Below are 16,916 nucleotides of genomic sequence, written 5' to 3'. Positions count from 1 at the left end.
GCTTCGACAATGGAAGGCGTGTAAGTAGAATTGAGGAGGTCTTCAAAGTATTCTCCCCACCGACTCACGACGTCCCGAGATGAGGTCAGCAGCACGCCATCTCCACTGTAAACAGTGTTGACGTTGCACTGCTTCCCCCTCCTGAGACGCCGGATGGTGGACCAGAATTTCCTTGAAGCCGTCCACAAGTTTTTCTCCATGGCCTCGCCAAACTCCTCCCACGCCCGGGTTTTTGCCTCAGCAACCGCCAAAGCCGCGTTCCGCTTGGCCATCCGGTACCTGTCAGCTGCCTCCGGAGTCCCACAGGCCAAAACGGCCCGATAGGACTCCTTCTTCAGCTTGACGGCATCCCTTACCAGCGGTGTCCACCAGCAGGTTCGGGGATTGCCGCCACGACAGGCACCAACGACCTTACGGCCACAGCTGCGGTCGGCCGCCTCAACAAAAACACAAAATATACACAATATATACAACTACGAAGTTGAGGGATGTGCAATATAGGCTAGTGCAAAAATGACATTGCGCAACAGTTGTGAGAGTTATAGTGAATGTACTGCTAAACAGGGGAGAATGCAGTGCAAAACAAAGTGAGTGTAAACAGTGTACACTAAAGTGCAGATCAGTGACTAAGGTAGTGATATGGTCACCTGTTTAAGAGTCTAATGGCCGTGGGGAAGAAAGAGTTCTTGAAACGGGAGGATTTACATTTTACACTTCTGTACCTTCGGCCTGAGGGGAGAAGTGTGAACAGTCCATGTTGGGGGTGGGTGGGGTCTTTAGGGATGGACGCCGCTCTCCTGTGGACCCTACAGTGGTGGAGTCGCTTGCGGTCTGCAGCAGTACAGCTGCCGTACCACACGGAGATGCAGCTGGTCATGATGCTCTGGATGCAGCAGCTGTAGAAGTTGCTGAGGATTATGGGGGACATTCCAGACTTCCTCAGCCTCCTCAGGAAATACAGCCGCTGTTGAGCCTTTTTCACCAGCTGTGTGATGTTGAGTGTCCAGGTGAGGTCGTCACTGAGATGGACACCCAGGTATTTGAAGCTGCTCACCCTCTCAACTTCAAGCTGTCGGATGAAAAGTGGCTGGTGAGGTCCTCTTTTCTTCCTCATGTCCACTATCATCTCCTTCATGTTGTCCGTGTTGAGGGTGAGGTTGTTTTCTTCACACCATGACACTAGGCTGTCCACCTTCCTCCTGTAGCCCACCTCGTCTCCGCCAGTGATGCATCCAATCACTGCGGTGTCGTCTGCGAACTTCAGGATGATGTTGTCTTTGTGGGAGGCAACGCAGTCATGGGTGAACAGGGTGTAGAGGATGGGGCTGAGCACGCATCCCTGTGGGGTACCAATGTTGGTGATGATACTGGCTGAAGTCCTGTTCCCAATCCTGACAGACCGAGGCCTGCCAGTCAAAAAATCCAAGAGCCAGTCACAGAGGTTGGGGTGAAGACCGAGTGTGGACAGTTTATGGATGAGTTTGTGGGGGATGACCATGTTGAAAGCAGAACTGTAGTCAATAAAGAGCATCCTGACATACGCGTTCTTATTTTCAAGGTGGTAGTGGCAGTAATGAAGAGCAGCAGCGATGGCGTCTGAGGTGGACCTTTCGGGCCGATAGGCATACTGCAAGGCGTCCAGGGAGTCCGGTATGCTGCTCTGGATGTGGGCCAGTACTGTTCTTTCAAAGCACTTCATGATGATAGGGGTGAGTGCTACTGGCCTGTAGTCATTCAGGCAGGGGGTGAGTGCTACTGGCCTGTAGTCATTCAGGCAGGTGGGCGGGCTCTTTTTGGGGAGGAGGACGATGGTTGTGGATTTGAAACAGGTGGGGACGATGCTCTGGCTGAGTGAAAGGTTGAAGATAGAGGTGAGAACATCTGCCAGCTCGTTGGTGCATGCTCTGAGGGCCCGCCCAGGCATGTTGTCTGGTCCTGCTGCTTTGCGGGGGTTGATCTTCCTCAAGGTTCTGCATACCTGGCCTGATGAAACTGTTGGTGGGGGGGAGGTCTGGGGTCGGGTGGTCCGGGTGTGTGTGTGCCTCTCTGTGTTGGGGTTGGAGGTCTCAAAGCGGGTTTAGAAGTTGTTGAGGTCATCAGGGAAGGCTGTCTGTGTGGCCGATGATGATGGTGGAGGTCCTGTAGTCTGTGATGTGCTGGAGGCCCTGCCACATCCGCCCGGGGTCAGCGGTGGAATAGAAGCCGTCCATCTTATCTCTGTACTGCTTCTTGGCAGCTGTGATGGCCTTTCTCAGTCCGTTCTTCGCAGTTTTGTATTCTGCCTCATTGCCTGATCTGAATGCGAGAGAACGAGCACACAACATGTGACGTACCTGGCTGTTTATCCAGGGCTTCTGGTCGGGAACTTCCTCACCTGAAGAGTGGGCACGGTGTTATCAACACGTGTTGATGTACCTGGTCACGTAGTTAGCATAGTCCTGGATGCTGACTGAGGAGTCCTCCATTGTGGCAGCAGCTTTAAACACATCCCAGTCTGTTTGAGCAAAGCAGTCCTGCAGGATGCACTCAGCCTCTGGTGTCCATAGTTTGATTTGTTTGGTGGCGGGGTTTGTTTGTTTTAGTTTCTGTCGGTATGCTGGGTACAGAAACAGTGAGATGTGGTCAGATTGTCCAACGTGGGGTCTTGGTGCTGCCCTGTATGCACCGCGTATGTTGCTGTACACATGACCCAGGGTGTTCTTCTCACGGGTGGGGATGTTGATGTGCTGGTGATATTTGGGGAGTACAGTCCATAGCAAAGCATTCAACAAGTACAAGCAGCACTCATCTACAAAAAACTTGTAGGAACTGAAGTCTGCACGGGCTAACGTCCAGAGAACAGCCCGCCGCTGCGTGAACGACTACTGGATCCAGCTGTCAGAAACCATTCAACATGCTTCAACTAATGGCAACGTCAGGGCAATGTACGAAGGCATCAAACAAGCTACTGGAAAATTAGTGAAGAAATATGCGCCCATAAAATCCAAGACTGGTGAAGTCATCATTGACAAAAGCAAACAGCTAGCGAGATGGGTAGAATACTACCTCGACTTGTATGCCAATCCATCGTCAGTTTCGCAAGACGCAATCAGTACGTTAGAAGACCTTCCTGTGATGGACGAGTTAGACTATGAACCAACCTTAGATGAGCTCAGCAAGGCCATTGATGCTCTAGCATGTCGGAAGTCTCCTGGTGCGGATGGAATACCTCCCGAGCTAATCAAGTGCGGAAAACCAGCGCTTCTGCAACCACTCCACAAACTCCTGTGTTGGTGTTGGAGAGATGGCAAAGTACCACAGGATATGAAGGACGCAAAGATTGTTACACTGTACAAGAACAAGGGAGATCGTAGTAGTTGTGATAGTTACCGTGGTATCTCTCTACTGAACGTAGTTGGCAAGGTCTTTGCCCGTGTTATCCTTGCCCGCCTACAGGTCCTAGCTGACCGTGTGTATCCGGAGTCGCAGTGTGGATTCAGAAAAGAAAGATCTAGAGTCGACATGATCTTCTCATTGCGCCAGCTACAGGAAAAATGTCGAGAACAACGAACTCCACTTCATATTGCATTCATTGATCTTACCAAAGCTTTTGATTCAGTGAGCCGAAGTGGTTTATTCCAAATGCTGAAGATGATTGGCTGTCCTCCACAGTTGCTCAGCATCACATCCTCCTTCCATGAAAATACGCAGTGCACCATGAACTTCGACGGTACATCATCGGAACCATTCACCACAAAGAATGGGATGAAACAGGTTTGTACTCTGGCTCCAACATTATTTGGAATATTCTTTTCACAAATGCTCAAGTTGGCATTCAGTCATTCTGAAAAAGGCGTCTATCTTCATACTAGGAGCGACGGAAAGTTGTTCAACCTATCTCGCCTAAAGCGTAAATCCAAGGTCCGCACCAAATTAGTACGGGAACTGTTGTTTGCAGACGATGCAGCCTTAGTCGCACACACAGAGAGTGATCTTCAACAATTGATGAACAGCTTTACTAATGCTTGTAAAGCATTTGGATTGTCCAAAGACCAAAGTCATGGGTCAGAACATACAGGTACCACCGTCAATCAGTGTCGAAAACAATCAGCTTGAAGTTGTGGATGAATATGTCTACCTGGGCTCAACAGTCACCAGCAATTTGTCACTGAATGCAGAAATCTCAAAGCGCATAGGCAAAGCCTCAGCCATTATGGCTAAGCTTCACAAGCGAGTATGGGGAAACCAAAAACTCACAGTGAGCACCAAGTTCAAAGTGTACCAGGCTTGCGTCCTCGGAACATTGCTGTACGGTAGTGAGTCATGGACCATCTATGCTCGCCAGGAGGACCGACTGGAAAAGTTTCACATCCGGTGTCTACGTCGGATTCTGGACATCACTTGGCAAGAGCGCGTAACGAACACTTCGGTGCTAGAAAAGGCTGGTTCCCTCAGTATGCATCTCCTGCTTTGTCAATGTCAAATGAGATGGCTTGGATATGTGCGCCGCATGAATGATGGAAGGATCCCAAAAGATTTACTCTACGCTGAGCTCGCTTCAGGACATCGCCCGAGGGGTCGTCCAATGCTGCGCTTTAAGGATGCGTGTAAAAGAGACATGGTCCTTACAGGTATCAACACGAAAAATTGGGAACTTCAAGCGATGGATCGTAAGTCCTGGCGCCAAGTCATTCATGATGGAGTAAGGAAAGGCGAGGAAAAAAGAATCCAGCATTTGGAAAGCAAGCATGAACACAGGAAACAGAGACAGGAAGCTCAGGCCCAAGAGCAACCAACTCAATTCGTATGTCCGGCTTGTGGGAGAGACTGTCATGCTAGAATCGGACTGCTGAGCCACTCAAGACGCTGTACTTTACTCCATGCTCCATGGCGCTACCATTGTCTCTCGAGACAGACGGATGCCATAGGAGAGGGAGGAGACAGTCCATAGGTTGCACTGATTGAAGTCTCCAGCAGCGATAAAAACGGCATCAGGATGAGCAGTGTTTAGCGCGCTGATGACATCATACAGTTTGCTGAGCGCTGCTGTGGAGTTGGCTCTTGGGGAGATGTAGACAGCGGCTAAAAACACAGCGGTGAATTCCCTCGGTAGATAATAGCAACGGCATTGCAGCATTAAAAACTCCACGTCTGGTGAGCAGTGTCCATAAACAGTCCGTATATCTCCACACCACGAGTTGTTTACAAACATGCACCCCACCCCCCCTTCTTTCGTCTTGCCGGAGGCTGCTGTCTGGTCCCCTCTGTGCACGGAGTACATCTGTAGTTGGATAGCGAACGCTAGAATTTTGTCAGAAAGCCACGTTTCTGTGAAAATCAGAGCGCAACATTCTCTTATTTCCCGCTGTGATGTGATTCGTGCTCTTAGGTCGTCCAGTTTGTTGTCGAGAGACCGTACGTTGGCGAGCAGGAGGCTGGGTAGCGGTGGTCGGCTAGCGCAAGCTTTTAGTCCAGCATGGAGCCCTCCCCTCTTGCCTCGCTTTCGACGCCGTCTCCGGAGCGCTCTCCTGGGTCGGCCGCCTCACTCGAGGTCGGTGTGTCCGGGCCATCCTGGGGCTCGTGGTGGTCTTTGTTGGCGTGAACAATGAGTTGCAGCTTCGGTGAAATAAATCCCGTGAATTCCAGGTTATTTTGTCGATTGACTATATCGAGCAAATCCTGCTTGCTGTATGTTAGCAGTGCATGAGTGTTGTGCACCGCAGAAAAAACAAGTAACACACATAAAAGAAGAAAAAGCCGGCACTCTAGAGCGGGGCAAGCAAACACTTCAGCCACGAGGGGGTCTAAAGTGGTCTGGAAATCATTTTCCATGGTCTCGCCGAACTCCTCCCAAAATTTTATTTCTTTAATCTCGACAATTGTTTATATTTTCAAAGGAACACTTCTAAAATGTATGTTAAAATCGTAAATTACAGGTGAGCTTACAGCTATCAGGGACCCTTCACCTTTCCCTTCTTCAAATTAAAGTTGCATCCATGCTTCACACTATATTCTCCTACATTTTCTCAACCTTATCTATCTTAGTTATCTAACTTATCTTTTTAGGAAGTAAAGTGGCGAAGACTCTCGACGGGGCTTGGCCTTCGAATTGCAGTCATTCCACGACGTAGATGAGAACCACAACTGAAAACTCATCCAGCAGCAGCAACAGTGCTGGAGGTCGCAGTAGTACCGTCCTGCAACGCCTTTTGCAGGAGCAGATTAATCTGAGTTTTGTGATGCAGAAACAACAGGTAGGAGTTGGAGCTGGCGGTGGAGGGAATGGGCAGGGTGGCCCTTCAGAAGAGGACAGGACACCCAACATTGCCCGACAGGAGCCCCAGGGCCAGGAGCTACAGACAGACGGCTTGGAGAAATTAAGTTCCAAAATAGTGGCTGGTAATGGGAGCAATGGGGGAGAAGGAAGCAATGCCAGAGGTGGTTCAACTAGCCAAGGTCAGTGCCAAAACCCAGATGATCTCCCTACTTATGAGGAAGCCAAAGTTCAGTCGCAATACTTTCGTGGCCATGGTCCACCTCCTCTGCATCAACAACAGAGCAACCAGCCCCAACAGAACACACTTTCTACCTCAGTGGGTTCTACTTTCTATGTCACTGGGAAAACAGATTCTCAGTGCCGCACCGAAGGTCGTTCCACCGTGCAGCGTGTTAATGCGGTAGTTAAGGTTCTCCAAGATGATGGACTGAAGGATCTTAAACAAGGGCACGTTCGATCTCTAAGCGAACGGCTAATGCAGCTCTCCCTTGCCACTTGTGGTGTCAAAGCACATGCTCCAGTCATTAGCTCTTCACTCTCTCCCCAGCTGTCCCCTCCAAGACAGCCAGAGGAGCACAAGCCCCAGCATCGTGGCCCACCTCCAGACTACCCCTTCAAAAGAATGAGATCACCTGATAAGCAGCAAAAGACTGGAGGTCCTATTCATCAGGAGCAAAGTGGGCAGGCGCTTTCAAGGACACCGCCACACGTACTATATCAGCCTCCACCAGAATATGGCTCATTCAGGTGAGCGACATAGCTGATGCAAGTGAGATAATTTTAACAAAGCTGTGTATGTAATTGTTTTGAATTTGAAGTTATGGGGGCTTGTGCTCTTGTTACATACAAAACAACAGCGAAATCTTAAATTTTGTGAAGGAAAGGTATTTTCTTAGTATATACCGTATTTTCCGGACTATAAGTCGCTCCGGAGTATAAGTCGCACCAGCCATAAAATCCCCCAAAAACGGAAAAAAAACCCATATATAAGTCGCTCCGGAGTATAAATCGCATTTTGGGGGCAATTTATTCCACAAAATCCCACACCAAAAACAGTCATGAACGAGCAATAACAGGCTAAACGATAGCAACAACAGGCTAAACGATAGGTATGCTAACGTGACAAACACAAACAAAGAGCTGAGAACGGGCCTGACGTAACATATAGAGTGCTTAAGGACAACTATTACATGAATAACATGTTTATAAAACCATCGGTGTCACTCCAATTCATTAAATAGGAAACAACAGGCTAAACGATAGGTATGCTAGCGTGACAAACACAAACAAAGAGCTGAGAACGGGCCTGACGTAACATATGGAGTGATTAAGGACAACTATTACATGAATAACATGTTTATAAAACCATCGGTGTCACTCCAATTCATTAAATCCATCGATTGTTCTTTGTCAACAATGGGTGCGCGCGGCTGAGGGCGCTTGCACTTCAAAATATTCCACAGGCTCATATAACGATAGATAAACGATATTTCAAATAAATATAATATAAGCCAATAATATTATCAAACCATCCGTGCACTTTAAATCCATTAAATCCATCGATCAAATTCCTCGTCCTTTGTCAACATCGCCGCGCGTGCGCCCTGACGTCAGCCTCGTCTTTATTCCACAGATCTAGTATATAACTATATTGTAGCGTTAACAAAGTACAAGGATAGACGTGGGTTTGGTAAACGACTCTTTATTAAACAAAACAAACTTCCAAGCGTGTGGCGGCGTGGACTTCCAGACACGAGAGCTCCATGGCATAGGACCGGGCGTGCATAATGGCCATGTCCGAGCCCCATGCACCGTTCGCGGACAGCCACTCGGCCGAGCGCCGGCCCCCGACTCAGTAGAGTAGGACCGGGCGTGCGTAAAAGCCATAATAGTTTTTCAAACCGTCTATGTCACTCCAAATCCTTAATTCCTTCAAACTATTTGTCCTCCGTGTCACTTAGAAATGATCACCGCTAATGATGCCGGTAGTCCTTACGTGGGTACGTTTTCCCTTTATGTAAGCAACCGCCGCGCCGTGCCGTGCCACTGACGTCACTTGAAATAGTAATCCCTTGGTTCATCACGGTTCTCCAAACTTTCTTTCTGCTGCTCGATTACGGTTTTCAGCTGCATATTTTACAACTTGAAGTTTGTAACCTGCAAAATATGAGTTTCTTTTTGGTGCCATTTTTCTTAAGCCCACCCAGTTGATGAGTCACGGCCAACGGTGAAATTTAGAGCGCCCTCATCCAGTTTCGTCTGAAAATATAATTTTTTTCAGATGTAGTTTTTTGTTTTGTTTATTTGGTTGTTTTATCAAAGTTTGCTTTGTCGTCGATTTTTTTTTCATATACTAAGACACACAAAGAGATTGAAGTTACGTTCCACTATCCCTCGGTGAGATAGTACACATATGCATACAAGCAACACAAAAAAAACCAAGAAGGCACAAACAATGAATAAATAAGAGTGTTGAATAAATGATAAATAAACAAATAATAATAAATGATAATAATAAATATAAGAGGAGCAAAAATGGAGCAAGTGTACATACAGCAGACAGTGGACTTGGATATGGTGCTTTAAAGTGTTTTCTCTATTTTTTATGTTTTGAATATGTTCAAGATAAAGAAATAAAAGCATGTGAAGTGATCAACTATACTAAAAATAACATGGGAAGTGGTCAACTATACTTGTAAGTGATGTCTTAATGATCAAGTAAAAATTTGTGAAAAAAAAACATATATAAGTCGCTCCTGAGTATAAGTCGCCCCCCCACCCAAACTATGAAAAAAAAACGCGACTTATAGTCCGGAAATTACGGTAGGTATGGTATGTATGTTTGTCTACATACAGTATATACATATGTGTGTACATGTATAATATCTATCTATATATCTATAAAGTGAAAGTCCTAATGATCGTCACACACACATCTGGGTGTGGCAAAATTTGTCCTCTGCATTTAACCCATCCCTGTGTGATTTTGATTCATCCCCTGGGGGAGAGGGGAGCAGTGAGCAGCAGCGGTGCCGCGCTCGGGAATCATTCCAACCCTTAATGCTGAGTGCCAAGCAGGGAGGCAATGGGTCCCATTTTTATAGTCTTTGGTATGACCCCACATACCTCTAGGCCACTGAGCTGAGATATCTATCTATCTATCTATCTATCTATCTATCTATCTATCTATCTATCTATCTATCTATCTATCTATCTATCTATCTATCTATCTATCTATCTATCTATCTATCTATCGTATTTGCCGGTGTACAGGTCGACTCGGTGTATAAGTCGACCCCCTAAAATTCGACGGAAATTTACGATTTTATGATATATCCTTTGTATAAGTCGAGGTCAATTGTTGCATTATATTAAACTTCAAAATTCAATATGCGAAATTTATTGACGAAATGTGTTCAAATTCCGGGAGGCCGTGCGCATGCGGCTGTTTATAAGCACCGCGGAGGAGATCGCGGCCGGCGAGCTCGCGCACGCCGCCCGGCACCAACGGGAGGCCGGAAATAGCTCCAAGCCGAGCGGATCGGCACTTTATAAGCACCGCGGAGGAGATCGCGGCGCCTCATTCGACTTCCAGCGGCCGGCGAGCTCGCCCACCCGCCCGGCACATCCGGGAGGCCGTGCGCACGCGCCAAATGGCCAAAAATAGTCCCCGCCGAGCGGATCGGCTGTTTATAAGCACCGCGGAGGAGATCGCGGCGCCTCATTCGACTTCCAGCGGCCGGCGAGCTCGCGCACCCGCCCGGCACATCCGGGAGGCCGTGCGCACGCGCCAAGTGGCCGAAAATAGCCCCCGCCGAGCGGATCGGCTGTTTATAAGCACCGTGGAGGAGATCGCGGCGCCTCATTCGACTTCCAGCGGGCCGCGCACTCGCGCACGCCGCCCGGTTCAAATTTTCTAAGTGCAACGCACAATGAGATGCATGAGAAACGGCCTTGGTTACCATCACATTTGAAGCGATGAATACGAAGTTAAATTTTATGACTCGGTGTATAAGTCGAGGTCGATTTTTTTCGGTCGATTTTGGATCGAAAAAGGTCGACCAATACACCGGCAAATACGGTATCTATAGGACTGTCTCAGAAAAATTACAATATTGTGATAAAGTTCTTTATTTTCTGTAATGCAATTAAAAAAACAAAAATGTCATACATTCTGGATTACAAATCAACTGAAATATTGCAAGCCTTTTATTATTTTAATATTGCTGATTATGGCATACAGTTTAAGAAAACTCAAATATCCTATCTCAAAATATTGGAATATTTCCTCAGACCAAGTAAAAAAAAAAAGATTTATCACAGCAAAACAAAATCAAACATTTGAAAATGTCCATTAATGCACTCAGTACTTGGTTGGGAATCTTTTTGCAGGGATTACTGCATCAATGCGGCGTGGCATGGAGGCAATCAGCCTGTGGCATTGTTGAGGTGTTATGGATGCCCAGGATGTTTCAATAGCGGCCTTTAGCTCATTTGCATTCTTGGGTCTGGTGTCTTTCAGCTTCTTCTTCACAATACCCCACAAATTAGCTATGGGGTTCAGGTCAGGGGAATTGGCAGGCCAATCGAGGATAGTAATGCCTTGGTCAGTACACCATTTACTGGTGGTTTTGGCACTGTGGGCAGATGCCAGATCATGCTGGACAATGAAATCATCATCTCCATAGAGCTTTTCAGCAGACGGAAGCATGTAGTGCTCTAAAATCTGCATTTACTCTGAACTTGATGAAACACAGTGGACCAACACCAGCAGCTGACATGGCTCCCCAAACCATCGCTGACTGTGGGAACTTCAAACTGGATTTCATGCAACTTGAGTTTTTGTGGATGTGCTTTGAAACTGCACTCTGTGAACAGCTTGAGAAATTTATTTTTGTGTCTTACCTTCCTGATGGCGGGTGTCAATGATGGTCCTCTGGACAGCAGTCAGATCAGCAGTCTTCCCCATACTTATGATTTAGTTTACTGCAGTGTTTCCCAACCTTTTTTGAACGAATCGTTCACTCACGAGCCAACACTAACAGCAACACACACATAAATTGAGTAAGTGCCGATGCCACAACATGAAATCTCAAAATTCTCCGATTTGCCACGCATGCACGATTAGCCTTGCGGAAACTGACCTGTGGTTTGGTAATCCTGTTTACAATTCGCTCGGTATTTAATGTTGGACAATTTCCCACGGAACATCTCTCACGTGACACCGGTGTGCCGCGGCACACTGGTTGGGAAACACTGGTTTACTGAAGCAAGCTGAGTGTTTTTCAAGGCTCAGGAAACCCTTGCAGGTGTTTCGAGTTAATGAGACGTTTCAAGTTATTAGTCGAATACCCTACTAGTATACTTTTTCAGGATATTCTAATATTTTGAGATAGGATATTTGAGTTCTTAAGCTGTATAACATAATCATCAATATTAAAATAATAAAAGGCTTGCAATATTTCAGTTGATTTGTAATGGATCCATAATGTATGACATTTTTGTTTTTTTTAATTGCATTACAGAAAATAAAGAACTTTATCACAATATTCTAATTTTCTGAGACAGTCCTGTATGTATAACGGATGTCAGCCAGTAAGGGTTCACTTAGCGTATCTTCTAATACGGTTCTAAAACAAACAGGCAGGCCAAAATTAGTGCTCTGTGCTCCCATGCCAACCGCGCTGGTTCTATATAGTCTACATCAGTCCTGTATATATACTATATACGTATATATATAGTATATACAGTGAAGCCTCGGTTTTCAAACATAATCCGTTCCAGAAGGCTGTTCGAGAGGTGAATCGTTCGAATTCCGAATCATATTTTCCCATTACAAATAATGGAAGGAAACTTAATCAGTTCCAAGCCCCAAAAAAAAAAACACGCTTTTTTTAAGCATTTTTTCATTTGCGCATTTTTGTCCAATCGCGCAACTGCAGCGCATCGCCGACCGCGCAACTGCACCACGCTCAGTGCGCAGGAAGCTTAATTTTGTCCGATCGCGCAACTGCAGCCATCCTAAAACACAAAGACGCTCTTAAAGCAATGCGACAGTGAGCGCCCGGCACGCTGCGTTTGCGCGATCGGACTAAATTAAGCTCCCTGCGCACTGAGGTCCACTTAAATTTTGGAAAGTAAATCAGGACTTTAAAAATATTTTCTAAATTTCAGAGAAGGCTCTGTCACAACAATGCGACCAGCGTAGTGCAGTTGCGCGGTCGGCGATGCGCTACGGTTGCGCGTTCGGTGGTGCGCTGCAGTTGCGCGATAGGACAAAAATGCACATTTACAAAAATGGTTAAAAAAGGCGTTTTTTTTTTTAATCTTGGAACGGATTAAAACTTTGTCCATTATTTGTAATGGGAAAAATAGATTCGGAATTCGACGGATTCACTTCTCGAACCGCCTTCTGGAACGGATTGTGGTTGAAAACCGAGGTTTAACTGTATATATAATTATTAGGCAAGTGCGTATTTTGACCATATAATCATTTTTATGAATATTTTCCAACCCCATGCCGTATAAGGTTGAATGCTTACTCAATACAAGCATACAAGTGATGTGTATTTGTGTTATGAGGAATGGTAGGGCAACAGATCAACACCCCATATCACAGTGTGTATAATTATTTGGTAGCTTGTTTTCCTCAGGCGAAATGGAACAACAAAGAGACTTAGGTGACTTTGAAAAGTCAAAAATTGTAAAATGTCTTTCTGAGGGATATTGGGGCGTGACCACAGAACTATCAAACGTTTCATTGTGTTCAGGAAAAAAAGACGCAAACGAACTGGCAAAGATTTGAGATGACTCAAACATGAAGCTAACAGGAACTGTGTGTACGCACACACACACACACAAACCGGATTCGGTTGAAGTTGGGAAATTGTGTAAAATGTAAATAAAAACAAAATACAATGATTTGAAGATCCTTTTCAACCTATATTCAAGTGAATACACTACAAAGACAACATATTTAATGCTCAAACTCATAAACTTTATTCTATTTTTCAAATAATAATTAACTTAGAATTTCATGGCTGTAACACGTGCAGTACAAGTTGGGAAAGGGCATGTTTACCACTTCGTTACATCACCTTTCCTTTTAGTGACACTCAGTAAACGTTTAGGAAGAGAGGAGACTAATTCTCTTAGCTTCTCATGTGGAATTCTTTCCCATTCTTGCTTGATGAACCGCTTCAGTTGTTCAACAGTCTGGGGTCTTCCCTGTCGTATTTTACGCTTCATAATGCACCACACATTTTCAATGGGAGACAGGTCTGGACTGCAAGCGGGCCAGGGGAGAACCTGGACTCTTTTACTTCAAGGCCACGCTGTTGTAACACGTGCAGAATGTGGCTTGGCATTATCTTGCTGAAATAAGCAGCGGCATCCATGAAAAAGACGTCGCTTGGACGGCAGCATATGTTGCTCCAAAATCTGTATGTACTTTTCAGCATTTATGTTGCCTTCACAGAAATGTAAGTCACCTATGTAATGCACCCCAATACCATCACAGATGTTGGCTTTTGAACTTTGCGTTGATTACAGTCCGGATGGTCCGCTTCCTCTTTGATCCGGAGGACACAACGTCCAGTGTTTCCAAAAACAATTTGAAAAGTGGACTCATCAGACCACGAAACACTTTTTCATTGTGCATCAGTCTATTTTACATGAGCTCGGGCCCAGAGAACTTTTCTGGATGTTGTTCATAGACGGCTTTTGCTTTGCATGGTAGAGTTTTAACCCGCACTTACTGATGTAGTAATGAACTGTATTTACTGACAGTGGTTTTCTGAAGTTTCCCTGAGCCCATTTGGTGATATCATTTACACACTCATGTCGGTTTTTAAGGCAGTGCCGTCTGAGGGATCGAAGGTCACGGTCATTCAGTCTTGGTTTCCGGCCATGGCACTTGCATGCAGTGATTTCACCAGATTCTCTGAACCTTTTGATGATATTATGAACCGTAGATGTTGAAAACCCTAAATTCCTTGCAATTTTGCTTTGAGAAATGTTGTTTTTAAACTGTTCAACCATTTTCTCACGCAGTTGTGGACAAAGTGGTTATCCTCGCCCCATCCTTGCTTGTGAATAACTGACCATGTTTGGGGAGGTTCATTTTATACCCAATCATGGTACCCAATTAGCCTGATCACATGTGGGATGTTCCAAATAGGTGTTTGATTAGCTTTTCTCTGTCACGACTCATCCCCGATCGTGTCATAGTTTTGTTCGTGTGTCTGTGTGCTCGCCCCTCCCCTCCTGTGTGCCCATGATCAGTGTGATTATTCCGACCTGCCTCTCGTTACCTGTCGTGTATATAAGTCCTGTCTGCCCCTCACTCCCGGTCGGATCATTGGTTGTGGTTATTCGGTGTTGGATTTATGTTGTGTGTTCATGTCATGATGTTTTTTGGTTCTTGGTTCCTGTCATTGGTAATGTCACCCTGTCTTTCTGTTTCACGTCTTTTTGGTCAGTCTCGTTGTTAGGTTTTGTTAAGTCATGTCAGTCGCCGAGTCTGTTAGGTTGCCATTTTTGAGTTCACGAATAAACCCTGGTCCAAGCTGCACTTGGTCGTCCTGCTCCATGCTCCACCCGACCGTGACAGAATGATCCGACCACCAAAACGACCAGCGCTTGGACCCCCCTCCACCTCCAGCTCCAGCTGCGACGCACGATCCACGTCTGAGCAGGTTCCAGCGGCATGGGCTCCACAGCTGCCGTCTAACTTGCTCCCGCGACAGCGGGCCCACGGCCGCCACCAGACTTCGCTCCAGCGACTCCGGACCCGCGGCCGCCATCAGACTCGCGGCCACCATCGGGCCTCACCCCGGCGTCACTGGACCCACGGCCGTCGTCGGACTTCTTGCCAGCAACGCCGGACCCGCGGTCGTCGCCGGACTTTGAGCCAGCTGCACCTGGCTCCACGCCCACTGCTGCGGCACATGATGGCTCCTGCCGCTACGCACAGCCACGCCTTCTTAAATGCCGCCGATCGCGGTACGGACTTCCAGAGTTGCCGCCGATCGCGGCACAGACTTCCAGAGTCGCCGCCAATTGCTGTACGGACTTCCAGAGTCGCCATCCGAGTGCATTTTATGTTTGGGTTGCCGCCCGAGTGCGGTTCATGTTTGTGTTGCCGCAGATTGCGGTTCATGTTAGGGTTGCCGCCCGAGTGCGGTTCATGTTAGGGTTGCCGCCCGAGTGCGGTTCAGGTCAGGGTTGCTGCTCGAATGCGGTTCATGTTAGGGTTGCCGCCCGAGAGCAGTTCATGTTAGGGTTGCCGCCCGAGAGCGGTTCATGTTAGGGTTGCCGCCCGAGAGCGGTTCATGTTAGGGTTGCCGCCCGAGAGCGGTTCATGTTAGGGTTGCCGCCCGAGTGCGGTTCATGTTAGAGTCGCCGCCTGAGTGCGGTTCGGTCCCCCAAGTCGCCGCCAGAGTGCGGTTCGGTCCCCAAGTCGCCGCCCGAGTGCGGTTCGGTCCCCCAAGTCGCCGCCCGAGTGCGGTTCGGTCCCCCAAGTCGCCGCCCGAGTGCGGTTCGGTCCCCCAAGTCGCCGCCCGAGTGCGGTTCGGTCCCCCAAGTCGCCGCCCGAGTGCGGTTCGGTTCCCCAAGTCGCCGCCCGAGCGCGGTTCGGTTCCCCTAGTTTTTTTGGGACGTCGGGAGCCGTCCCTTGTGGGGGGGGTTCTGTCACGAATCGTCCCCGATCGTGTCATAGTTTTGTTCGTGTGTCTGTGTGCTCGCCCCTCCCCTCCTGTGTGCCCATGATCAGTGTGATTATTCCCACCTGCCTCTCGTTACCTGTCGTGTATATAAGTCCTGTCTGCCCCTCACTCCCGGTCGGATCATTGGTTGTGGTTATTCGGTGTTGGATTTATGTTGTGTGTTCATGTCATGATGTTTTTTGGTTCCTGGTTCCTGTCATTGGTAATGTCACCCTGTCTTTTTGTTTCACGTCTTTTTGGTCAGTCTCGTTGTTAGGTTTTGTTAAGTCATGTCAGTCGCGGAGTCTGTTAGGTTGCCGTTTTTGAGTTCACCAATAAACCCAGGTCCAAACTGCACTTGGTCGTCCTGCTCCATGCTCCACCCGACCGTGACATTCTCAGCTTTCTCTGTATTTTCAGCCACCTTTCCCAACTTCTACTGGAAGTGTTGCAGCCATGAAAATGGAAGTTAATTATTATTTGGCAAAAAACATTTAAGTTTATCAGTTTGAACATTAAATATGTTCTCTTTGTTGTGTATTCAATTGAATAGGGGTTGAGAAGGGTTTTCAAATCGTTGTATTTTGGTTTTATTTACATTTTACACCATTTCCCAACTTCAACCAAATTCGGTTTGTATATATCAGGGACGTGCGGTCAGAGGAGGCAAGGGAGGCCACGCCTCCCCTGCCATCATGAAAAGGGGAAAAACAAATTCAGTTGTTTTATTAAAAGTCATTTTCAGTTTTATTTCAATGGATGTATCGTATCATTTTGAACCAAAATCGCTGAATTTTAATAGTTATTTTAAAACCATAGACGATTCGCTCGGAGGAGCCAACTTCCTGCCTAGCCTCCTCTGAGGATGGCGTAATCACACGGCTACCTATGTTGACAGGCTATGCAGTTAGACTGAACTGCTCTCTGTCTTTATGTTGCTGTTTAAGTGTTCAAAC

At 47.0% G+C, this 16,916-nt stretch overlaps 1 protein-coding gene across 17 annotated transcripts in view; it reads left to right on the top strand.

Annotated features, from left to right (window-relative positions):
* The window catches only part of amot (angiomotin), a 152,005-nt gene that overhangs the window by 35,488 nt on the left and 99,601 nt on the right, over window positions 1-16,916 (top strand). For 13 of the 17 annotated variants that reach the window (XR_011088211.1, XR_007486410.1, XR_007486411.2 and 10 more), the window contains exon 2: window positions 6,046-7,003. The exons of 1 other annotated variant lie outside the window; for it this stretch is intronic. Coding sequence is in view for 8 of the 16 variants with exons in the window: in XM_049743172.1 (XP_049599129.1) it covers window positions 6,111-7,003 (893 nt within the window). In the remaining 8 variants the exon portion in view is untranslated. The remainder of the gene's footprint in view (window positions 1-6,045; window positions 7,004-16,916) is intronic. 3 more of the 17 variants (XM_049743184.2, XM_049743182.2, XM_049743181.2) reach the window with 1 other exon arrangement.

This window comes from Syngnathus scovelli, chromosome 15, assembly GCF_024217435.2.
Source record: "Syngnathus scovelli strain Florida chromosome 15, RoL_Ssco_1.2, whole genome shotgun sequence".
Lineage (NCBI taxonomy): Eukaryota > Metazoa > Chordata > Actinopteri > Syngnathiformes > Syngnathidae > Syngnathus > Syngnathus scovelli.
The sequence above is the reverse complement of the archived record's forward strand: the minus strand, read 5'-3'. Positions and strand labels throughout refer to the sequence as shown.